General features: G+C 37.3%; 1 protein-coding gene across 1 annotated transcript in view; it reads right to left on the bottom strand.

Moving 5' to 3' along the window:
* Positions 1–342: 342 nt before the first annotated feature.
* The window catches only part of FAM241A (family with sequence similarity 241 member A), a 35,531-nt gene continuing 9,266 nt past the window's right edge, over positions 343–26,607 (bottom strand). Inside the window, exon 2 of the mRNA XM_002717099.5 lies at positions 343–4,802. Within this exon, the coding sequence (XP_002717145.2) occupies positions 4,557–4,802 (246 nt within the window). The 3' untranslated portion in view covers positions 343–4,556. The remainder of the gene's footprint in view (positions 4,803–26,607) is intronic.

Below are 26,607 nucleotides of genomic sequence, written 5' to 3' on the forward strand. Positions count from 1 at the left end.
TAACAACTCAATTTTAGAAGTTTATTAATGACTATATTTTGGATCTTAGTAGGCTTCTGCAGGACTTCATAATTCTCACAGCACAGTCAAGGTGACAGAAAGATGAACTGCAGCTCAGAGGCACAGAGTGATTGTGATCTTGTTTCCTATGTTTCTACTGCCTGGGAAGCTGTATGCACTCACCAGGTCTTGATTTTCTGTTCCAGCAATAAGGATGAGCACAACAGACAAGCTCTATTCAACCTCAGGTTTGTTGCTGCTTTGGCAATTTTCACACTTGATGTGTCAACACTTAATTGGTAAGTAGAACATGCTACAGGGATTCAGAAGTGCCACTCAGAGTTCAGAGTTGTAAAAGTATTGTTTATTAGAAAGAATAACAAAGAACATTATGTGCATGTTATTTAACATTTATAGTCTTGCTATTGGGCTATATTCTACTAGTGAATTTATTTTGGAGCCTAAAATACAAAACTTATATACTTGAGAATTCCCACTTATGGCTTCAGAGTTTATGAAAAAAGTGAAATTTAGTAGAGTTCTATTGAAAAATACTGAACATGAAATTTTGGTAGCATCAGTGACCAAGTGTATTGCAAAATCTTTTTTCCTGGAGAGACAGTTAATCAACCAAGCACAACACAGGATACAGTTCCTCTTAAAAATGCAGTGTATTGCAGAAATACTAGATATGTATGCAAATAACAGTGATATTCCCCCATCAAAAGTGAACAGACTTTACAAATTAAAATGTATACATTGATTCATTCTCTTTATGCACAATGAGTATCTTTTTGGAGTCAAAGAACACTAAAGTACAATCAACTCTAGATCTTTGTTAATATAGAGAGAACATTAATAAATGAACTTTGTTTTTTCACTTGACAATTATTTGAGCACCTACTATGTGCCAGGCTTCGTGGCAGGCACTGGCAATGCAATTATGGACATGAGAGACAGTCTCTGCTCTTGTGAAGACTATATTCTAATGGAAGGAGATGATAAATAATCTATTACAATACAGCCTGAGAAATTCCGAAAGGGGAAGTACAGAGTGCCATATAATAAGGAACAAAGCAATTAGGTACCAAAACTGGATTTAAAGGAATCAGGTAAGTTTTCCTATGGGACATAATATCTAAGTTGAGACCTTATTGGTGTGTAGGTGTTGGCCAGTTTTGCAGAGGGGGATTAAAGGAATATGGTAAAAATGTACAGAATTCTAGAAATGAAAAGACATCTCTCCTTCAATGAACCTAAAGAGAAAATCAGTATGGCTGAATTTTGGAAGAAAGGGTGTTATGGTAGTATGGATAGATGAGGAACGCAAGCACTGGTCTACGAAGGACCTTGCAAAAACATATTAAGAAGTAAGGACTTTATCAAAATGGCAATAGTAAACACTGAAAAGATTTAGGTCAAGGGGATCAGAGTTTTATAACGATTAATTTTAGAAAGATTACTGTAACTATGAAGCAGAAAATGAAGGTGAAGAAAACAACTGGGATTCTGAGATAGAATTCCAGGTGAGGTGACTGCAGAATGGACTGTTAGTGATTCTGGGAACGAAGAAAAATAGAGAATAAAGACATTTTTAGAAATCAAATAGACAAAACTTGCTAATTGACTATATGTGGGCAATGCAAGAGAGACAGGAATCTGGGATGTCACCTATATCCTGCTTGAGCAGATGGGGAGAGGATTGTGTCATTCGCTGAGACAGGAAATATAGGAAGAAAAGATTTGGGAGAAGGATGCTGAGCTCTTTTTTGGGGCACTTAGGGGAGGTGTTAGTGTGCAAATGGTAAATAAAACCATGGGAGTAGTGACACTGTTATAGCTGATATGTAGAGTAATCAGAGAGCAGGCTGTTGGACTAAATACCAAAAACACCAAAAAATTAAGTGTTGGACAGAGAAACAGGAGTTATGAAAGACCACAAGTCCATTGTTAATCCTGAAGCCATAATGTGTTTATTATTTTATATTCTTCTTGGCCAAGTCTATTACTAGAGGTACTAACAGGTATGAGTTTTATCTGCTTTCTTTTGTCACCCAAACCAACATAAACTGGCAATGAAAGCATTTTCAATAATCTGAAATCAATAAATATTTGTAAAATATCTTGAAATATAGTCTACAAACAAAACAGCCTTTGGTTACTCAATATCTAGCTTTGACTATTTTCAGTTTTCTATATTTCAAAAACTTTTACTTATGCTGTAATTTGTGTTCCATCAGTTTGTTAAGTTTCTCTTTTGCTGATCACTTAAATAGTCTTTAATGGATTTATAGCTCACTGACAGCCCAAACAGATTTTCTCTGATCAAAGCATATGATTAAATAGAGATGTTTCAGAAGACAGCCATGGTCCATAATCCCCACATGTAAAAGATCCAAATAGTTTCAGGTCGGTTGATAGAGATTTACCTTATATATTTTGTGTTACAAAAATGTATTCTAATATATTCCATAAAAGAAATGTTTCACCTCCAACAAATATGAAAAGCTTTTCTTCCTGCATATCAAAGTAAAAGATTTGATGGTATACTGCACTGACATATACATATATACATATATGTACATATAGAAAGAATAGCAAACTATCTCCTTATTTCTTCATATAATTTAATTCACACCTTATTAATACCAGTGCACAGATGCATAGTACTGACAGAAGACTAAGTAATTACTGTTAAAACTTACTTGTAAAATATTTTCAACTTTAGACACTGGTAAAACCAGAGATGTTATTTTGTACACTATACCTTTTATGCATCCCAAAGGGAAATTGCAATTTCTTGTAGCACTGGAAAAAATGTACTTATTACTATTTTATGGAGATATACAAAATTTCATAACTTTTGTTGAAAACCTCCCAATTTACTGTGCAGAAATGAAAACATCTTTTTCAAACAACTTGCACTTATGTGAGCTCATAAAGGTTACTATAAAAATATTGCAAACCCAATAAAATAATGACAAAGTACAAAGTCTTTTGTTTTTTAAAAGTCAAATTTTAAGAAGCTTGCATTTATACAAATGCACAATACTTTTTAATGACCCCAACTGGTATTTTTGTTTAGGATTATCTTATTTTAGACATCTAAATTTAACATTTTTCATTATTTCTGCTTTACAATAGAAGAACTCAGAGGACAAATTTTTTAAAACAGGATTGTAAGAAAACCTTACAAAGTGGAAAACACTCTATGTGTTTTAGTTACTCATCATACCAAAGATAAAAATGCCTCCACTACCTCATTTTCCTTGTATTTAACTTGAATTCCAAGATAATAATTTTAACTACCTCTCCTTTGTTTAAATAGTCTTTGAGTCAAAAGTGTAAAATTTTAGATCCTCTAACAAAACCCAAAATATCACTGAAGCTATTTCCCATTTTCAGAGTGTAGTTAAAGAAATGCTTATTCTAATATAAATCTCCAACGTGCTGAATTAAGACATATTAGTAGCATGGCTAGCCAGTTGTTGACTTGGCTTTAGCCTTAGAAGAATATTATTACTATTGGCTGTTAAGCTCCAAATTTGAGCTTTTCATTTTTTTTTTATATTGTAATACTGTACTTTCCAATACAGATAATTTAAAAAATCTGATTTTTTTCTTAACAGTAAAATATTGGTCAATGTTTTTTGGGAAAAAATCTGTGTCAAGGTGGGAAATATTTTCTTTTTAGATATTAGAATAACTGTTATAAAAAAACTATAAAATTACAAATTCCTGAAAAAAATACACTGAAAATGTTTTTCTAGGAAAAATATGCAACCTGTTAGCTACAAGAAAATATAGCATTACCACAGGGTGCAGTCATCCATGGACTTGGCTTATGAGACTTAAAAAACACACAAGAAGTAGCACCAAAATTGTCTAAAACTTCAAAAGATATTCTGAAGACATTCCAGGCCCAAGTGTTACATCATAGAAAATGTGATTTAATCTAGGAGCTTTCCCCAATAATAATAAATATATTCTTTTCAATGTTTAGAAAATGTGCTAGCTTTATTTATTTTCACCACGATATTAAGGTAGTGTATGGTTATCATTTACCTTGGTTTGGGCTGAGCAGGGACAACAGAAATGCAAATATTACCCAAATAATATGGCAGGTGTGGAACGGGTTTCCAAGTAAAACTCATTTTTAGCTCATTTCCTCCTTTTTCCTCTAAAATGTTTTATTGGAATTCTCTTTACGAATTATACTGCTTGATTTGAATTCCAGATTCCATTATTTTTGCTTGCTCACTGTTTGGTGGTGTTATTTAAAATTCTGCATGGAAACAGAGGTATCTAAAAGTAGGCACAGATCATAGTAGTGAAACAGGATTTTAAATAAGCTAATCTACATTCAAAATCTACATTTGCCCCTGTTATAAACAAGAGTTGAATTTTAAACAATATCCACATATAAATTTAATTATAAAACAGCCAGCATAAAAATTAAAACAGAGAAAACTTTTCGAGCTTTCAAAAATGAAATGTGTAACTTTGCCAATTATATATATGGCTACCAAATGTCAAACAACTCATTCAGCCATGTTTCACTGTTGTACATAAATAATGACAAGACAAAGAACAGCAACTAGTCCAAGGGCTTGTAGGCCAAGGAACCACAGCATAACCCAAAAGAAAATGACTATTACTGGTTCCACAATTCGTTCTCCAAAATACATCCTTGTGAAGCCCATGTTGAGGAGGCTTTTGTTCAGTTCACCAAAAAGTGTTCCCATCTTTTTGTAGTCATCTCCGACAGGTTCGCCAGTATGGTTTCGTGATTCCTCAATATCCTTCAAAAAAAAAAAAAAAAAAAAAAGACAAGACAAAATATGAATATAGAATGAGAAATATGTAAAGGTCTTTAAGAAAAATGACTACCTCATAGGTCTTCCCTTTTCCTCAAAGGACTGGGCAAACGCTGATGATTATTCAGTAACTACTAGTATTAACAAGTTGTTACTTGATTGCCAGTCTCCTGTTTTATAAGACAGGGACTCTATAGCTCTGCCTAGTAAGCTTTTATTTTTTTTAGTTCATTCCTTTAGTTCTAAGACTTTAGGGTACTGAGCTTCAGCTGACTGGAGCATGTTTTGTTGTTAACTGCTGAGCAATCCTCAGCCTGTGGTCTTTCAGTCTTAGCTCCAGTGGAGCAAACTTCAATGCAGGCCCTTGCACAGTTTCCTACTGAAATTCTAAAAATGTCTTAAATGCCAGTTAGTTTTCATCAGGAGAATAGGAAAATGACCATGTATACTCAGCTATACCTACCAAAAAGTACTATTTCTATTGTTTCCCATTCTTAACAATTAAGGCCATCAACTTGTTTTTAAACTACTGTCTCTCAGCTTCAAACCTATTCTTTGAAATTCTGCAAACATTTCTGGTTCCCTGTTAGGCTCTGCCAATAAATGGGCCAGGAAGACACTGCACATGTGAAGGACGAAGGAACATGCTCTTGTTTGCTTCAGATGAGTCTCTTTTGCTTTTTTAAATATGTTTTTATTCATTTGAAAGGCAGAGAGACAGAAAAGAAAGAGCTCTTTCATCCTCTGCTTCATTCCCCCAAGTGCATGCAACAGCTAGGGCTTGGGTCAGTCCAAAGTCAGGAGCCACGAAATCAATCCAAGTCTCCAGGTGGGTGGCAGGGACTTAGTATTTACCCATCATCTGTGGCTTCCCAGGGTGCACATTAGTAGGAAACTGGAATTGGGGAGATAGGACTGGAACCCTCTTACTCTGATACGGGATGCAAGAGTACCAAGCAACATCGTGATCACTGCATCTTGTCTGCTATCCCAAAGACACCCATTTGTTTCTTGATCCTGTTAGTCTTACTCTTGCAAAAGTTTTTCACTTGGGCTACAGTAGGATCTTCTAGTAGCTGCAGCTGATTGCAATCTGCAAGTTTCCCAACACTTGTAGAACCTATCTCAATGTGCCTTCTTGATACACCAGTTTCAACCTGTGGGTACCTCTTCCTGAGTTATCTGGTTGTTCTCTCTTCTGATGCCAGACACCAGCACCAGTTGAACACTGACTCATTCTCAGAAGTCTGAGTTTTCAGGTCTGGAGGGCCTTTTCTCAATATTGTTAGGTTCGGTAATTCTATTTCTTTTCTTTGCTGCCTCAGTCTTGGGAGTGGTGTCTGCTCCTGGTTGTTGCTATTTTAGTATAGTGGTTTTTTGTTTGTTTGTTTGTTTTTGTTAAAACTTTAGCATACATTAGAATCCCTTGGAGGGATTGTTAAAGCAAAGACTGCTGGGCCCAGGACCTGTGTGGCAGGGGTGAGGCTTGTGGTCTGAGAATGTGTATTATCTGACAAGTTCACAAGTGAGGTTTATGATGCTGGCTTATTGATCCCCCCTTGAAAAGCACTGCCTTAGTGTCTTCTTTCTGCCTTTTCCATTTTTCAATACCTACTAACAATTGCATATATTAAATCATCTTGGTTAAAGTCACTGGTACTGTTTCTCTATTCTCAATAGACCCTAGTGCAACCACAAAGGAGAAACTATGTCATGTAGGTGACATTAATTTTAACTCTAATTTATTAAATTTATTTTTTGGGAATGATGATTCAAATAATTATTGAACATCCACTTGTTCATAGTAGGTACAAGACAGAGAATTACTCATATGTTAAAAAAGTATTTACATAAGTGGTTTCATGGAATAACAAATATTAACTACCATTAAATATGCTCTCTAGGCCAAAGGAAAGCAAAACTATTTTAGAAATGGAGCATTACAAAAATCATCTGCCACAAAGAGCCAATGATTCTGAGGAAGCTTTAAAGCACTCGTCAAAAACCTGAATGAAATTTACATTCTGTTAGTAGAAACCAAAGCTTGATTGTTTCAGTCTTCAATCAATAATGAAAAATATTTCTCATTCTAAAAATAAGGGCTATTTTCTATTCTGTATATATACTTTAAAATACAACTTTTCTAATTTTTTGTTTGAAGTCATTAGACAAAATGATTTTCAATATGACTCTAAGAAGTGGACTTTTCCCACATACTAGTAATTGATGTAGAACACAGTACCACTGGGAATGATGAAATACTGGAAAAATGAAACTCAGTAGGGCATCATTGTTAAGTCTTTATTATGTGTTGGAGTCAAAATTACTTCTGAAGTATGCTTATATATAATTTAAAAGTTTTAGATTTTTATTTCTATCATAAAAACAATGGGAAAAATAATATGCTGAAAGCTATTTAGGGAGTTTAAATTCAGGCTGTAACACTTCAATCAGCAGAGTGAACTTTACCAAATTCACTTTCCTGGAAATGGATTTATATGATTATAAATGGATTTATATGATTTTTTTGATGCTGATAATTTCATCTTGTTATAATTGCTTATCTTTCCTTTAAAATTGATTTCTTAATTATTTTTTTCCTTTACTGATGATGTGCTATGGCTGAATTAATTTTATATTTCTCAGCTTCCTGTACTTTTAGGTGTTCCATGGAATTATACATTAAAAAAAAAAAGGACTTGTTCGTACCTAATGGCAAACTTTTCTTTAGGGTTGAATTTGAAGAGTTCTTGATTTAGTTAGCAATTCTTCTGGTACCTTATCCCTTTCTACTTCTGCATTTAACACTGTTAATATTGTTTCTGGCCTTTGTTTTTTACTTTTAATTATTTTTTTTAATTTCCCAATTTCTTTTATTATTCTATGTACTCCTTGTTACTGAAGATTCTTAAGACTGTTTTCAGTATTTGTGTGATTTTAGGAAAGAGAGAAGTTCCCCAATTTGATATGACAGTAAGCTGTGAAGATTTTATTTTAAATTCTTGCTGAAATGAATTAAATCTACAAATGCAGATTTACAGATTTTTTCAGCAGAAGAAGTAGTTACAACATTTAAATCAAGGTGGAGAATTAGTTAACCTTCAGAAGCCAGGTAAAGAGACAGCAGTGATCACATTGCCTCAGACCCTGGGAACAACTGGGACAGGACTAGAAGTGGAAACCCAGTAAGGTTGGGTCTGGGCTGGGTAAGCTGTGGTATCTGTGGTCTGCTTTTTCCTCTTTTTTATTATTAAAAAATTCAAGTACACACAAAATTAGAGAGAACAGTATAATGAGTCCCTCTATGCCTATCAACCGGATTAATAATTACTAAAATTTTGCTACTTTATTGTAGTATGCTTTAATGTGGTCAACCTACTGGAGAGGGGAAAAAAACTAGAAGAATACCTTTAAAAAAGTAACATGCTTTCACAAATGAAGTTCTCTAGAAACATCTGAGACATCCAACAATTAATTGGATAGAAAGCTCAAACAATCTTGAAGGAAGACACTTAAGACATAGAAAAAAGGCACTATTCTTTTATCAGTAAGATTTCAATCTTATTACATTATTCTGTATCTAGGATGTCCCCTCAAATACTACAGATTTTTTGTTTGTTTTTTAGTTCCCATTTACTTGTTTACTGCCTAAATGCCTGCAACAACTGGGACTAGAACCTGCCAAAGCCAGGAAACATAAACTCAACCTGGGTCTCCTAAGTGAGTGGCAGGGATCTAATTGCTTGAGCCATCACCATGGCCTTCCAGGATTTACATGGAAAGGAAGCTAGAATCAGGAGCCAGAGCGGGTATTGAAACCAGTCACACTGTTACCTTAACCACTAGACTAAATGCCTCTCACAGTGTTAAAGGGTACAAACTCTGGTGTGCTGATAAATGTTTAACAATAGGCTCTGTGAGGAGTGAGGGGAAATCCTTATTTCTAGCATTTACCAAAACTGTAGTGTTTTCCAATTTGCATTGTTAAAACGATCATTGTGGCCAATTTTAAGTTACTGACTGCCAGTTTGCAGGTTGCCGGAAAAAAAAAAAAATGAACAGTTGGCTTATAACGTCTGGTGGCAACCAGCACCAGCATTTCACTGCAGGAATAGTAGTTGAGGTAAGTTGTGATACAGATTTGCATGGTAATAATCAATGAGTTTGATCCCTCCTTTCCATCAGTTGGTGGTGCTGGCATCTCATAAGGGTGCTGTTTCGAGTCCCAGCTGCCCCTCTTCTGATTCAGCTCTCTACTTATGACGTGGGTAAGGAAGATGGTCCAAATGCTTGGGTCCCTGCACCCATGTTGGAGATCCAGAAGAAGCTCCCGACTCCTGGCTTTGGATCAGCCCAGCTCCAACCCTTGCGGCCATTTCGGGAGTGAACCAGAGGATGGAAGACATCTCTCTCTGTTTCTCCCTCTCTCTTTCTATAACTCTACCTCTCAAATAAATAAATAAAATCTTAAAAAAAAATACAGGATGACCTAGAGGACATGAAGGAAAGAATGAAATGCAAATGGCACAGAACTACCACAAGTCACAGCATGTTGGTTTTTCTGGTCTGTCTCATGCAGATATCAAAAAGCATCCAACTCAATAATTTGTAGAAATTTCTACTGACAATAAAGTTTAAACTTCCTGGTTGATCTGTGTGGAAGAGGTGTTCTTTCAATGCTCCTTTTTTTTTTTTTTTTTTTTTTCCTACTCTGACAGGCAGAGTGGATAGTGAGAGAGAGAGAGACAGAGAAAGGTCTTCCTATTTGTCGCTGGTTCAACCTCCAATGGCCGCCATGGCTGGCGCTCTGCAGCCAGCACACCGGGCTGATCCGAAGGCAGGAGCCAGATGCTTCTCCTGGTCTCCCATGGGGTGCAGAGCCCAAGCACTTGGGCCATCCTCCACTGCACTCCGGGCCACAGCAGAGAGCTGGCCTGGAAGAGGGGCAACCGGGACAGAATCCGGAGCCCGGACCGGGACTAGAACCCAGTGTGCTGGTGCCGCTAGGTGGAGGATTAGCCTATTGAGCCATGGCGCCAGCCCTCAATGCTCCTTCTTAGAAGGCTGTAATTCTAAAGCAAGTGACTAACATATCCTGCCTTGACTATTCCAATAGTTTCCCTCCCTCTCCTCCTTCTTTTCTTCTTTTTCTTCTTCTCCTTCTTCTTTAAGATTTATTTATTTATTTAAAAGGCAGAGTTTAGAGAGAGAGAGAGAGAGAGGGAGAGAGAAAGAGATCTTTCATCTGCTGTTCACTCTCCAAATGGCTGCAACAGCTGGAGTTACGCTAATCCAAACCCAGGAGCCAGAAGCTTTTTCTGGATCTCCCATGTGGGTGGCAGGGGCCTAAGGATTTGGGCCATCCACTGCTGTTTTCCCAGGGGCACCAGCAGGGAGCTGGATTGGAAGTGGAGCAGCAAAGACCCCATATGGGATGCCGGCATCACAAGTGGGAGCTTTACCTGCCCTCCAAGTATCTATGCAATACTGTAGCACACATCTTTTAGTTCCCCTATAATCTATATAACCACACTGTAGCCACAGTGATCCTTTCAAACTGCAAATCCAATCCTGCAATTTCCACCCTACTTTTAGGATCAAGGCCAAAATCTTTAACATGCTCTCTGGGGTTCTGGCTTCCTTCTAGGTCTCTGGCCTCATTCTTTCTGTTATCAGCCTCTTTCTTTCTGTGGTTTGGTCACACAAGGTCTTCTTTCAGTTCTTCTAATGGGTCATGCTCTTGCCTGCCACAAGTATTTGTGCATGCTGTTTTTTCTAAAACACTCTTTCTTTTCTCCTTTGTATAGATAAGTCATGCTTTTCTTTTAGCCTGAGCTTAAGCCTTAGTTCTGTCTCATAGCATCAATAATGCGGTTTTAATGCATTCTAAGTCAATAAGTGTGGGTATGTGATTATTTGTCTAATGTCTATTTGTACCGTAGGCTCCATGATGCAGGGCATATCTATTTTTTCTGAGTATTGATATCCTCTGATATCAGTATAGCAGTGTAGTATTACAGAGTTAGTGGCTTAAGACACAAATATCATAGTTCTGTAAATTAGAAATCATGTTGGCAGGAATGTTTCTTTCTGGAGGTTCCAGGGGAGAAATCAATTTTCTATCTTTTCCAGCTGTTATAGGCTGCCCAGGGTTTTTTTTTTTTTTTTTTTTTGGCTCCTGGATTCCTTCTTCCATCTTTAAAGCTAGCAAATGGATCTCTCCGAGCATTTTTCCTATAGTTAATATCTCCCTCTGACCACATTAGGTAAAGGTTTTCTACTGTGAATAACCCATGTGATTAGGTTCAATTTCCCTGGGTAATCCAGGATACTCTCCCCTTAAAGTTAATTACATCAGAAAAGTTCCTTTTCTTGTGTAAGTTATTATATTCCTAGGTTCTGAGAATTAGGATGTCTCTCTTTCGGGGAGACTCTTATTCTGCCTACCACAGTATTTTACTATAATAGTTTATATACTTATAAATTATTTATATGTAAATTATGTATCTATTTCCTTTCACTAGTTTTCAACTCACTAATGAGGCCATTAAAGATAAGAGCCATGTTTTACAAATTTTAACCTTAGTACTTAGTGTGCTATTCCTAGCTTTCTGTAGGTTTAAATATTTGTTGAACAACAGAAATATCATACAATAACAAATTAAGATTAAAAATCCACAATAAAAACAAAACGTAAATGTAATATCTATATTCATTTTATTTTCCCAAGAGCACAGTGTGAAATATATTTTTAGATATTTATAAATAAATTCTAGACTAAATTACAGGGTATGACAGCTGCTAGCTAAAATTTACATGCTCAGTTTAATTCCCAAGCCATTGTATTTTAAGAGCAGAGACTACTAAGTACAGATACTCATCTGGGTCCCTGAATCTCTCTGATGTTTGTAGTAAGGTATTCTCACTAATGGTATAGTAGAAAAGCTGACACTGAGTGCCTACTACATACGAGGCACTGGGCTTTACATGCATCACCATCTTTGACCTTTCTGACAATCTGTCAGGGAGACACTATTATTTCTCTCATTTACAGATAAGAAAACCATAAAGTTTCAGAAGAGTTAAACGTCTAAACATTGTCCTGTACTTAGTAATTAATGGATCTGTGAAACAAACCTGGACGTTCTCACTCCAGAACCCCACACCATTAAACATCCCACTATCCTCCTTTCGATTATTAATATATTATTAATAGCTAACATCTACCTACCGCTGCTCAAATGTTTTACATATTTCACTTCTGAAAAGAAGAGCTGTGGAAACACATTTTTCATTTTCCACAGAATGAGTGCCTTTAACACAACAAAATGAACATCAGTATCTTTTTGGCTTTCTGTCTTTTCTCATAAAAATAAGTTTATCATGCAGAAAAACTGTTCAAATCTTAATTTTTATCATGTGTAAAAATTTAAACAATGGTCCGGCACCGCGGCTCACTAGGCTAATCCTCCACCTAGCGGCACCAGCACACTGGGTTCTAGTCCCGGTCGGGGTGCCGGATTCTTTCCCGGTGGCCCCTCTTCCAGGCCAGCTCTCTGCTGGGGCCCGGGAAGGCAGAGGAGGATGGCCCAAGTGCTTGGGCCCTGCACCCCATGGGAGACCAGGATAAGTACCTGGCTCCTGCCTTCGGATCAGCGCGGTGTGCCGGCCGCAGAGCGCCAGCCATGGTGGCCATTGGAGGGTGAACCAACGGCAAAAGAAAGACCTTTCTCTCTGTCTCTCTCTCTCACTATCCACTCTGCCTGTCAAAAAAAAAAAAAAAAAAAAAAAAAAAAAATTAAACAATGGGGGCAGTGTTGTGGCACAGGTTAAGCCATTGCTTGTGATGCTGGCTTCCCATATGGGCATTGTGTTCTAGTCTAGGCTGTTGCACTTTAGATCCTCCTTGCTAATGTGCTTGGGAAAGCAGTTAAAGAGGGTCCTAGTACTCGGGCCCCTGCACCCATGTGGGAGACTCATTTGGAATTCCAGGCTCCTGGCTTCTGGCTTTGGCCTGGTCCAGCCCTGGCTCTTGCTGCCATTTGGGGGATGAAACAGCAGATAGAAGATCTCCCTACCTCTCTCTGTAATTCCATTTTTCAAATAAGTAAATAAATAAATCTTCTAAAAATTTTAAGAAAGGTAAAGCTATTTATAGCTGATTAGGACAATTTCATAGCTTTTTAAGTTGTGACTAGAACTCAGATTCAAATCTAGAAAAAAGAAAAAACTCCAAGCAAAAATTAAGAGTTATACTTGGCAGAATCACAGTACAGCAACCCTTCCCTGTCGCTCCCCCAAAACAGCCTGCATACAGAAAATAGTACATAGTACAGAAATGCAGAGGGAGGGAGATATTTCCCCTGTTCTGACTTTGATCATCACTTTGTGTCTTTGCCAAATTTTATTCCTTATATGTATGACTTCAATGGAAGTACATTTATCAAACACACAGCTTCCTTCGGAGTTACACAGATAATACAACATGCACACTGAAATATGTTCTTACCAAAATAGTGACATGATTCATTTTCTGTCCAAGATTGAAGACATACATAAAAATAAAGGTGTTATCAGTGTAAGGAATAGCCTAGTGGTTAAGTCACCAGTTGGGATGCCTGCATGCCATTTGGATTGCCTGGGTCTGAGTCACAGCCCTGCTTCCAATTCCAGCTTCCTTCTAATGCATACCCTGGGAGGCAGCAGGTGATGGCTCAAGTAGTTGTGTCCTACCACCTGTGTGGTAGAGGAGTAAACCAGTGGATGAAGCTCTCTGTCTCTACCTCTCAAACACAATAAATAAAAGTATATATGCATGTGTGTGTGTTTTAATTCAAGCTCTTAAAAGATACTAAAAATTAATGATGAGAAATTAAAAGTGGCACCTTAAACAATCAGAAGATTTCTTAGAAGGATCCTTATAAATAATTAAACTAACCAAAGTCTCCTACTTAGAATCAAGGAATCAAGAGTTTAAGTCACATAACCTATTAAAAAAATACAGTCTTCAGAAACAAATAGCAGAGATTCGGATTCTGCTATCACATATCAGCTGTGTGATACAGGGCAAATTATTTAACCATTGATCCTTGGCTTCTCCATCTACAAAAGAAACATCAGAATTCCTATCTCACAGAACTGTTGTGACAAGAATATGAGGAAGCATACAAAAAGCTTTTTGAATATGCATAATATGCCCCCAAAGTTGATAATATTATTACTGCGGTTTTAGTAGAATTGATGTCTTATGATTTTTACTTCTATTCTTTCTATTGTACCATGTTGCCTGAGATAATTAAAGCACCTTAGTGATAATCTTTCTCATGATAATTAAATTCAGTTGTATTTTGCTTCAAGTGTTATGACAATTTAATAATGTAGAAACTGAGGTGGGATGTTTTCTATGGAACAACCATAGATAACAACCTTATCCATGGAATGACCTGTGCACATTGTCTTGATAAAACTTCTGTCTGTTCTCTTCTGCAAAAGCACAATTTACATTCTACACACAGACTTTCCCTGAGTGGCTGACACTTTAATATTCACTTTCAATAGTTTTTAATTAAGTAATTAATTAATTTTAATTGATGAGATAGAGAAACAAATGCTCAGGAATAGGAAACTCAATCAAGGTCCCCCACTTGGCTAGCAGGGACCCAATTACTTAAGCCATCACCTCTTCCTTTCATGGTGCACATTAGAAGGAAGATGCGATCAGAGGTGGAGTTGCGACTCAAATTCAGGTACTCCGATATGGGACACAGGGGTCCCAAGTGATGTCTTAACTGATACTCCAGCTGCCCACCCCACTATCAACTGTTTTCTTTCTTTCTGTATTTTTTTTTTTTTTTTTGACAGGCAGAGTGGACAGTGAGAGAGACAGAGAGAAAGGTCTTCCTATTTGCTGTTGGTTCACCCTCCAATGGCCACCACAGCTGGCGCTCTGTGGCCCGCACACCGTGCTGATCCGAAGGCAAGAGCCAGGTGCTTATCCTGGTCTCGCATGGGGTGCAGGGCCCAAGCACTTGGGCCATCCTCCACTGCACTCCCGGGCCATAGCAGAGTGCTGGCCTGGAAGAGGGGCAACCAGAACAGAATCCAGCGCCCTGACCGGGACTAGAACCCAGTGTGCCGGCGCCGCTAGGTGGAGGATTAGCCTAGTGAGCCGCGGCGCTGGCCAACTGTTTTCTTGTGTGCAGTATTACAATGGTATTACTGTTGTACTACTGCATACTCTTAAATATGTACTTGGAAATATACTCATTTTGCCTGCCGGCAATTTATTCTACTTTCTTCGACCAATAGCACCTTGAATTTCCTTTGGGGAAATAATCACCTATCCACTCTTAGTTCATGTGTTATTTGAATATGTCAAATTTCCCCATCTAATGGCATGGGCAGTCAGAACATTTCATTTACTTAGAAACATTATTGATTAAGAAATGAGCATGTAATACAAGACAGACTCTATCCAAGACTTTAGTTGCAATTACTGAAAAAGGAACACTTAAAAAAGAATAAAACAGTTATTAGTTAACTGGTAATATGTAGAACATCTTATTACTATGAAGGGAAAGCTTGCTTAAGAATGCGGCAGTAAAGTAAAGTAAAGTAAAGCCAAGCCACAGAATGGATAGAGACAGAGTTCCACTGATATCGTTTGAATATCATTAAATCCAGTAAGCATGTAGATCTCAGCTCTTTTGGTTTTTAAAAATTTTTTTAATTAAAAAATTTTTTTTTGACAGGCAGAGTTAGACAGTGAGAGTGAGAGACAGAGAGAAAGGTCTTCTTTTCGTTGGTTTACCCCCTAAATGGCTGCTATGGCAATCTCGGCTCTTTTGAATAAAATGAGCCAATAAATTGTTTTAAAATCTAATAGGATTTGCATTTTTGTCACTTGGAACCAAGGGCTAGCTATGGTGATTAAAAAAAGCTACCATTTAATCTTCATTTATTTCAGTCAGTGTTTTTACCCAAAGCCTGTGTTCTTAACTATAGTGCTTACCACTTCATCATTATTTTGATTTTATTGTTACTAACAATTGTTAACCTGTAGAATGTATTACTAACATTTAAAAAAGTAATGGGTGTCAGCAAAATGTAAACATTTTGTTAAGATTTATTTATTTATTTCAAAGGCAGAGTGACAGAATGAGCCAGAAACAGAGAGAGGGAGGGAGAGAAAGAAAGATCTACCATTTGCTGGTTTACTCCCCAAATGGCTACCACAGCCAGGGTTTTGTCGGGAACCAAGAGCCTGGAACTCCATATGGGTCTCCCACATGGGTGGCAGAGGTCCAACTATTTGGACCATTATCTGCTGCTTTCCCAGATACATTAGCAGGGAGCTGATTGGAAACATGGAAGCTGGAACTTGAACTGGTACTCAGATATGGGATATCAGCATTCGAAGTGGCAGTTTAACCTGCTGTGCCACAAGGTGGGGCCCAAGTGGAAACTTTTAAATGGAACTTTCTAAAAATCATTTTTAAATACTACAAAAGAATACATGGATAAACGGTTGATGCAAATACTTGAACATAAAAGAACACAAAGTAAAAACTGGGATGCTGTTCTCTCCTAGCCATTTTTGATTGACTTTCCATAGCTATCAAGTAATGCCAGCCTCAACATGTGAACTTATGGAAATAACTAAGGAAAGTTAACCATTACAAAATACAGGTCAAGGTGCATAACAAGCAAAAGGGAAACAATTTTTGGGTAGCAGAGTAGTTTGCAAATTGAGGTTTATTGAACCAATGGATGAGTAACAATTCTACATTTTCTTGCTGCAACTTCTTCTCCTTTCAACTAATTTGTTTGATAACTTCCATTCATTGTTTTACAACTTCACTGTAGTCTGCTGACTTCAGAGTCTGGTCAGTGCTTGTATTTAAAGCCTGTGTGCCATTGAGGCTTTTGTCTTATGTCCATGGGCCTATGGAGCAGCATGCAGAATGCTTTCAAGTCTACCCCACATCCTGATGTGATTGCTCCTGAGTGGGTGCAGTCCAGCATATGAGCTCCCCTCTCCTGATCTTAAGAGCAGATTCTTTCCCTGGTTCTCTCTTTAAAACTTTTAGCTGTTTTTGATGTGACAGATAATAGAGATACTAGCTTTCTTTTAATTGCTCTTTACCAGATACGTATAGGAATACTTTAAAAAGTTTATGGAAAATTCAGTTAAAAGATTAAGCTTATTTTGGTGCAAAAAAATTTGAAATTGTATATATTGTTTTCAACAACAAAATTAGGTTGGAGTTCTCTACTCTCTTTACCAAAGTCAGTGCTCTCAGGCAGATTATGAAGCTCTTCACCTTTATGGTTTGTTTCTTCTCCTGGGCAGAGCTCCTCTTCCATCATTGCTCTGCTGGAGCTAGAGGGAATGGAGGGAATAGATAGGAACTCCAGAGGTCTAATTCTCTAGGGTGAAACTGTGGCCCTAGGATGCAAGTCGGGGAGAGTGAACCCCATCTTCTTTGCCATACATGCTGAGGTGGAGCTTCTGTAACACAGCACTGTGAGGTGGAGGTAACAGAGTAGGTTTTGCCTCAAATGCCACAAATACTCATGTTCTTACCAAAATTTAATAGGTTTCCTTGAATGAATGTCTCCATTTGCTATATGCCCTTAGGATAATTCCTATACTTTAAAAGATTGTTTTATTTGTTTTTTCTTAATAGTTTTTATCAGTTGAATCCTGCACTGTGGTACAACAGGTTAAGCAGCTGGTTGAGATGGATGCATCCCACATCACAGCCAGTTGGAATCACGGGTGCTCTGCTTACTATCTTGCTTCCTTCCAATGTGCCTGGGAAAGAACTGGAAAATGGCCCAAGTGCCTGGACCTCTGCCACCCACATGGGAGACCTTAATAGAGTTCCGGCCTCCTAGATTTGGCCTGGTCCAGCCCTGGCTGATGTGGCCATTTGGGTGAATGAACCAATGTGTGAAAGCATTCTCTCTCTCTGTCCCCCATCACCACATATGCACTCAGCCTTTCAAATAAATTTTTTAAAAAAGTCTTCACCAGCCAAATTGTTGCTTTGCTGGGGAGAGAATCTGACAAATCTCTTTCTTCATTTTTCTGGAAGTCCTACTAGAGTTGTTACTGGACATGAATTACTCTTGATAGTGAACTGAAGGGCAGTTTCTGCAATGCTGCACCACAGGATGTTAGATGGCTGGGAACTAGTTTGTACCTCTCAGTCCTGGGGCTGTAAGCACTATTATTCTTCATAAGTTGTGTGACAGTCAAACTCTGGGTACAACAAAAAAATCTGACTTTTGAGGATCCATTTAATTAGTTGGTCCTTTCACAGTTAAAAAAAATCCTTAAATGTTTGCTTATTCTTATATTAAAGTTTAAATGGATAAAACAAATGGCATACTTTTTCTCTTTCCTCATTATCTTCTCTCACTCACTATTATATAGGCAATTTTCTTTCTTTGCTCAACAGAGTCTATCAAGTACTTTAGCTGGCAATTAACTCATTTTTTCATTAAGCCTAAGGAAAGTTAATAAGGAAATTTAAATCTTAGAATAGTCCTGTTTTTCTTTACTTGCCTTCAGTACATTAAATACCACAGCCAAATTTGTCTTTTAAAACCAATTTTTAGCATAATTAAAATAATTTCTATCAGCCTTTATAATCTTCCAGAAAAGTTATCATTTTATGGAACCAATTCTGTCCAATTAACATTTTCCTGGTGCAAATAATGTATTAAATATACAAGACAACATTCTTTGCTTCCAAAAGCTAATTATCTAGTGAGGAAGTTAGCATTCCTTTACAAATAATTGTATTTTAAGTCAGGTTGTGATGAGTGTTTAAGAGTGCAAAATCTTGGCATTTGTTTCCAAAAAGGTCAACTGCGAAAATATTAAACAATGAGAGCTGACAAAAAAAAAAAAAAAAAAAAAAAGAAAAGAAAAGAAACACAACCTAATATAGTATGCTTAACTGCATTTGAATTGTTATATAATAGGACAGCTGTGTATACCACAAACTGATTCTGTGGTTGTCAAAAACATCTTTACTTCAGCATTGAGTCACTTGCAAAGACTTGTTTCTTGCTTTTTATTCCTCTTCATCCTAAAGGCTAGCCCTATGAAGATATACTCTGAAATAAGTAAGTCTTAGCAAGTAAATAACATTTAAATTAAATTTTAACACATTTCAAACATATTTATTAATTAAAAATAACTAACCACTTGAATATGTAGTATCTGACAAGCAATGTTAAGTACATTGATCTTTACATAAAGAAAATTGAAGAAGAGAGATGGCATAATTTACTCATGCTCATCTAACTACTAGTAGAGTGAAGACACACATTTAGGCAATCTGGCTCTGAAGCCTATGTCCTAAAGTCCTATACCATGAGTAATCTTCAAAAAATTAATGAACAGTGTGAATTATGAAAAGTATGCATAGATTTCAAATTTAATTCACTGTTACCACAGACTTTTTGAAGTATTGACTTATACGCTTCTTTACAACAAAACTAGATTTGTGATCATTCATATTCTATTTTAATGTACCAGTTTTATATAGCAGTTCAAATAGTTACACTTTTTTTTTTTTTTTTTTGACAGGCAGAGTGGATAGTGAGAGAGAGAGACAGAGAGAAAGGTCTTCCTTTTGCCGTTGGTTCACCCTCCAATGGCCGCCATGGCTGTCGTGCTGCGGCCGGTGCACCGCGCTGATCCAAAGGCAAGAGCCAGGTGCTTCTCCTGGTCTCCCATGGGGTGCAGGGCCCAAGCACTTGGGCCATCCTCCTCTGCCTTCCCGGGCCACAGCAGAGAGCTGGCCTGGAAGAGGTGCCATCGGGAAAGAATCCGGCGCCCCAACCGGGACTAGAACCCGGTGTGCCGGCGCCTCTAGGTGGAGGATTAGCCTATTGAGCTGCGGCGCCGACCTACACTTCTTTTTATTCACTTACATTCAGCAAAAATAATAAATATTTTTTAAAAGTGGTTTTGTGGTTTTTATATGTGGTTCACTATACAATATAGCATATTTAAGGTAGTTTAATCATAAGCCTAAATTCTACTATTTATACTACTAAGCACAAAAATGGATTTGACCCTGTAACATATACCTTTCCATTCTGAAAACTGTTAAACAGAGATCCTGGTTGGAACTAGAACACTTGGGTATTAGGCAAATCACACTTTCTTTTAGGACAAAAACCAAAGCAAAGGTACCATGAGAACAGTGGCACCAGACAGTACTGGAGGCATTAACTAGAAGAGAACTGCTTTTTAAAAGCACCGAGTTTACCACTAATGGCGCTGCTCTGGCAGTTTGACAATAATTTATTGAAAGAAGCCCTAACATTATGGCTTTGTGAATACCTTTCATTTCTAAATTAAACTTTGGGATAGGAGTTTTAAGTTCGTACTGAGGCCAAGGAAACACAGCCTTAAGGAAGTTTGAAACTGTATTTGATTATGCTGATATATATACATGTATGTTTTTCCCATATTAGATTTGAAGAAAAAAATGTGTTATTATATCTAATAAAAGTATGCACACATGTGAACTATCCTTGCTAGAATTAAGTTTCTTTTAAAATTAACTAATTCGGACTGGTATTATGGTGTAGCAAGTGAAGCTGCTACATGCAATGCACGCATCCCATATGGGTGATGGTTCATGTCCTGGCTACTTCATTTCTGAACCAGTTCCCTCCTAACGGCCTGGGAAAAGCAGTGGAAGATAGCCTAAGTGTCTGGGCACTTGCCATCCACATGAGGGATTGGATGAAGCTCCTGGCTCCTGATTTCGGCCTGCCACAGTCCTGGTCATTGTGGCCATCTGTAGAGTGAACTAGCAGATGAACAGATCTTTCTCTGTCTCTTCCTCTCTATAACTCTGACTTTCAAATAAATAAATAAAGAAATAAATAAAATCTTTAAAAATAAAATAACTCATTTCTTATTAAGAATTATAATGGTATTTTGTCTTATAGTAAGTTAACTTAACTTAGGACTCTGATAATTTTTCAAAAAGCTATAAAAATTCCAGTGACTTGGCTTGTTTTTCTTTTTGTAGTTCTGAAATAACCATTGCCGTGTAGTTCTTACTAAGTAAAATTCTGATTACTTATCAATGACTTGGACTAAGCTGGGAAAAATGTAACAGCTTTTAATGATAGCACTAAAGGATCTGTAGGAATCTGGTTTTGAAGATAAAGGAAAATATGTGGGTTTGTGAAATTTCTTTGACAAACAGTGTATCTACATAAAGCCACCTAATTTTATATTAGGTATTTTTAGTGGGCAGTGATATAGTGAAAATGACTAGAAATTTTCTTCTGTATTTAAATTTTCTGTTGTATTTACATTCTAAAGTTATGCTCTTTTCCTCTCAGCAAGTTTTGCACCTGCACTTTATGCAAGACATGCTGTGCATGTATTTGTGGCAAGCCTGCACAGACATGAGTTGTCAGACTGATTGATGGCTGCTGACTTTCAGGAAACCACACTCAAGATTTTGATGTGTGTCACATCCTCCCTGAGTACAACTAATATTTTATTACTACATTTCAACTCTGATAATTCACAATCCTTGCTTTACAGAACATGCTGCTTCACAAACATTAACTCTTTAGTCAATTTAAATCAAGACAGCAAGCAATAAATACATGACTTCCATGAGCAAGGTGAGTGCTGTGGGATATACCAAATAAATAACCCATACTCCCTTGTCATTAAGCTGCTTAATATATAAGGAAAGATATGCATACACATCATCATATTAAAACTTCACTAATTAAAATGAGCCATAATTTTATAACAGATTTACAGTTTTCTTTGAGAGCATCACTTCTTAGCTCAGACAACTCTTCAGTTTCCTAAACTTGTATGCTCAACTGCAAATTCAAAGTTTCCAGGTAGATGTCTTACAGAAACCTCAAATTCAACACACCCACTATGAAACTCATAATCACGTACCCTAAAATTGGCTTTCCTACAGATAACCTTAGCTCAGTGACTGCAAAAAACCTGCAGTGCAGCTAAGAGGCCCGCTGGTCATTCTAGATGCCTGCATCTCCTTTGTCTTCTTTGCTCCTTCTCCTGCTGGCTCATTCTCCTCTGAGTTCTTGGCTTAGAACTCTGCAGAGGCTTACTGGTAAGGCCATCTTATCATTTCTTTTTACACCGTATTTTCTTTTGATGGAGATGTCATCTACTCAAATGATTTTATTAATACTTATACAGTTCTACGTACTGAAGATACTCACTTTTTAAATGATTCCCTGGCCAAGAGAAAACTGTTAGTGAAATGTTTCTAATCTTTTTAGAAGAAAAACTTCTTGTATTTTTAATTTGTTTTTCTCCATCTTCATTCAGTAGTTGTTTGTTCATTAAGCATATTAAATAGATACATTCCAAGCACCTACTCTAGAAAAGTGCCGTAAGGTGGGTGCTATTAGACTCTAGAGGGCTCACAGCCTCTAAAGAATGTCCTCAGAATCAACAGTCAGCCAGGACTGGAAATCAAGAGTATTTTGAAAACAAATTCTGAGCTCACTCAGCAAATGCACTTTTCTCTGAATAACAAATCCACCTTCTCATCTTCACCTCTTCATATCAACTAATCAAGCCTTTAAATCCTGTAGTACAAAGGAGCTGAACTACGTATTAAAAATAAATCAAACATTTAAACAAATTCATTACAAGGTCTGATTATCTTCCTTAAGAAAGGTATTCTACCTGAAGTCCATAATTAAAGACTTTTTTCTTTCACCTTTCCACAAAAGATTTAAATTTTGTTATGATGGGAACAAAAGCATACAGTAGTAATAAAATACAGAAAACTGGAGGAGGGGATGGGTAGGAATGAATTGGGAATCCAGATTGGGAAGCTATATGTTACCTCAATTACTAAGACTGAGATTCTGCAAAGTTGGCTTTACTTTCCTAGAGTGTCAAAACAAAAGGAGGGACACAGCCCAGCTGCCTTTAGGTCTCTGCTCAACTATCACCTCAGCGACACCTTACTTACAACAGCAATCATACCCCATAACCACTCTCCCTTTTCCACCTTCTCTGTTTTTACTGTTTTTTTTTTTTTCATAGTACTGATAACCCAGTGGTGTACAGATTTATTCATGGCTTCTCTCCCTACTATAAGATTCATGAAGGGTACAATTTAGGCCTGTTTGTGTTTGTTACTTGGTATTCCAGTCTAGAACAGTGCCTGAAAAATAGCAGGAGCTCAATAAATTCTTTTGAATATTTGAAAAGCTATCAAGAAAGTATATGCCAGTCAGAAAAAAAGGGAAGAAATAACAGACACAGAGTATAAGTTTTGAAGGCAACTGATGTTCACTCAATATAATAAAATTGGAGAAATAAAACACTTTCAGTATATAACCAGGTTATTAGAGTAACCAAAGTCCTAAAATTGTAGCCATATACAGATAGTACAGACTTTCAATTTGGGGCCGGCACTGTGGCACAGTAGGTTAAGCCACTATCTTCAGTGTGGGCATCCCCTATGGGTGCTGGTTTGAGTCTCATCTACTCCAAATGCTGGCTGCTCCACTTCCGATCTAGCACCCTGCTAATGGCCTGGGAAAGCATCAGAGGATGGCCCAAGTGTTTGGGCCCCTGTACCCTCATGGGAGACCCGGATGAAGCTCCTGGCTCCTGGCTTCAGCCTGGCCCAGCTCTGGCCCTGGCAGCCATTTGGGGAGTGAACCAGTGGATGGATGATTCTCTCTCTGTAATTCTTTCAAATGAATAAATAATTTTTTTTAAAAAAAAGACGACTTCCATTTCCAAGCACATGCAGCTAATTTTTTAAACTCCAAAAAGAAAATATTATCATCCAGAGGCTGGCACTGTGTTATAAAAAGCTAAGCCTCTGCTTGCAATGTGGCAACCCATATAGGGCACTGGTTTGAGTCCCAGCTGTTCCACTTCCTATCTAGCTCCCTGCCAATGCATCTGGGAAAGCAGTGGAGGATGGCCCAAGTGCTTGGGTCCCTGCAAGATCTGGAAGATGTGGAAGATCTGGAAGAATCTCCTAGCTCCTGGCTATGAATGGACTGGCCCAGCTCAAGCTGTTGCAGCCATTTGGAGCGCAAATGAAACACTGGATGGAAGACCTCTGTCTCTCTCTCTCTTTCTCTGTAACTCTGCATTTCAAATAAAATAAATAAATCTTAAAAAATTATGATCCAGAAATGTCAGAATCATTATATCTTTTTATTATATTATTGTTAAATCAGCTATAATAAATTATAAACAATAAAATAAATAATGTATGAAGTTTGATGTTTAACTTTTTCTTCACAAAATTACTCTCAAGTGTTTGAGACTGGGTATTTTTTATTGATACCAAGATGGTCCTACTAATTGTTTAATTTTCTATGAAAAAATCATTTCATTCATGCTCTTCTTTAAACTTAAAGTCTTAAGTTGAATGTGTACTCTTGGGAAACTCTTAACTAGACTAAATTGCCTCTGAAACCAATGACCACTGAACACATGAAGAAAATACGCTAGAATGACATGAACAAGCAATTAGGATTTCTGTGCTGAATAAAAACTAGACAGAGATTTGGAACCCTTGGGACAACCTTCTTGTTCTCATCAAATTATGTTTTTCAGGAGTCATACTGGTGGTGGGTTAATTTAGTTACACACATATAACTCAACAGAAAGCATGTAAAAAAGAAATCAATCTTTGCTTTCCACATGTTTATAAAAAACTGCATTTCAACATGCACATTGAATGTATGCATTCAATAGTATTAAGGAAGATTAGAATTAATATTTTATAGCACAAAAAAGGCAGTGTAAAAGGAAAGATCAAGTACTTTTGCAATTCACAAATTAATCTACTCCAACAGCAAATTCTGGAAATTATTTTTCTGTATTACTCTATTATCTTTTGTCTATTACTGTATTTAGAATAAGTAAAAACAAATTAATGTCTGTCTCCATGGAAAAAAATTTTTTAGAACACAGTTTAGCCTTTATGGTCTTTAAACTATTTTACAAGTTTGGAAATGACAGCAATTGATAACAATTTCAAAATTATTCTTCTCTGCAAACTGATTCTGTTTCCATGAAGGTTCAGTTGATTTCTCTCTGTCTACCAGTTTCACATCCATTTGTAAATACCGTTCATTCAGTATATCTCTTCTCCAAAACTGTTTTTGGGTTTTTGATTTCTCCTTTGAATTGGCTATAATATCTGCTGAGTTTTCTCCAATAATAAGCTAAATAAAATCTCTAACACATGTTCATTCTATATTTAATTAAGGCTATAAATGTATCTCTTTTTTGAAAGTTATGCCTTGGACAGCGCCACGGCTCACTTGGCTAATCCTCCGCCTGCGGCGCCAGTACCCTGTGTTCTAGTCCCGGTTGGGGTGCCAGGTTCTAGTCCCGGTCGCTCCTCTTCTAGTCCAGCTCTCTGCTGTGGCCTGGGAAGGCAGTGGAGGATGGCCCAAGTGCTTGGGCCCTGCACCCACATGGGAGACCAGGAGGAAGCACCTAGCTCCTGGCTTCGGATCCGTGCAGCGCGCCCATTGTAGCGGCCATTTGAAGGGTGAACCAACAGAAAGGAAGACCTTTCCTCTCTGTCTCTCTCTCTCTCACTGTCTAACTCCGCCTGTCAAAAAAAAAAAAAAAAAAAAAAAAGAAAGTTATGCCTTAACCACAAATGAAGTGGTTGATCTGAATTATACCTTATGTTACCTTTGAGTTTCATTTGGTACCTGGGTTTCTTGCTATCCTATATTCAAGAAAAACAAGAAAAAAAAAAGTGCAAGACTATATCAACTACATACCAGTTACTACTCCCAGTTCCTGTTCGTTATCCTTTCATCTTTCTACTGTGGTGGTTTTTAAATACAGCACATCAAGAACTATACTTCTTGCCTACATTTTTTTTACAAGTGCTTCACAGGGATCTTTTTTTTTTTTTTTTTTTTTTTTTTTTTTAAGCTTACCACGCAACTAACACCACTGATCTCTTTTTTGTTGATTCTGACAGGAGAGTGTGTTTCTGTTACACACGAAGTCCAAGCTTCTCCCTCTTCAGAACTAATCTGTCACGGTAATTTCAACTGGGAACACACACTGCTTTGAAAAAAACATCTGTTGAATTTTTACCAGCAGTGTCTTTTTGGATAGCAGTTCTGACAGACTCCTTACTGGCTCAGAGATGCCAAAATAATTTTCTGAAGCATTTGCCATATCATGTTGTCTCTGTTCTCCCGGAGATTATGTTTTAGAATGCCTTCAGAGGGCAGTGTGGGGAGTGGTAGAGAATAAACATGTTAACAAAAACATAAGGTAATTTCATATAGGAAAAAGAGCTTTGGGGAAAAGAAAACAAGCAGTGGAACAGAGGAACATGGGTGAGAGGTTCTTGCCATGAAAGTCAGGGCTGGGATCTGAGGAGTAACAGATAAGCTGATGATATGAACATTTGTCAGGGGAAAATCTCAGGGAGAGTTCTGGGCAGAGGCCCTGAAATGGAATTGAGCTAGCTGTGCTAGTGCAGTGGTCTTGACTGTAATCCACAATATGAAATATATTTTATGAGTATATCCTGACCCAGTACATATAAACCAAAGTTCCAAAAAATGACACTCACCCTATGTGTGATGCAGTCTAATAATTTGTGTCTTATCTTACAATGTTCACAGTCCAGTTGATTGAAGGGCCAAACACTGGCTTTGCGGTTAAGGGATTTTAAGCATGGGTTTGAATCTCAATGCTGCAATTTACTATCAATGATACAGACTGAGT

The sequence above is a fragment of the Oryctolagus cuniculus genome, chromosome 8, assembly GCF_964237555.1.
Source record: "Oryctolagus cuniculus chromosome 8, mOryCun1.1, whole genome shotgun sequence".
NCBI classification, from domain to species: Eukaryota; Metazoa; Chordata; class Mammalia; order Lagomorpha; family Leporidae; genus Oryctolagus; species Oryctolagus cuniculus.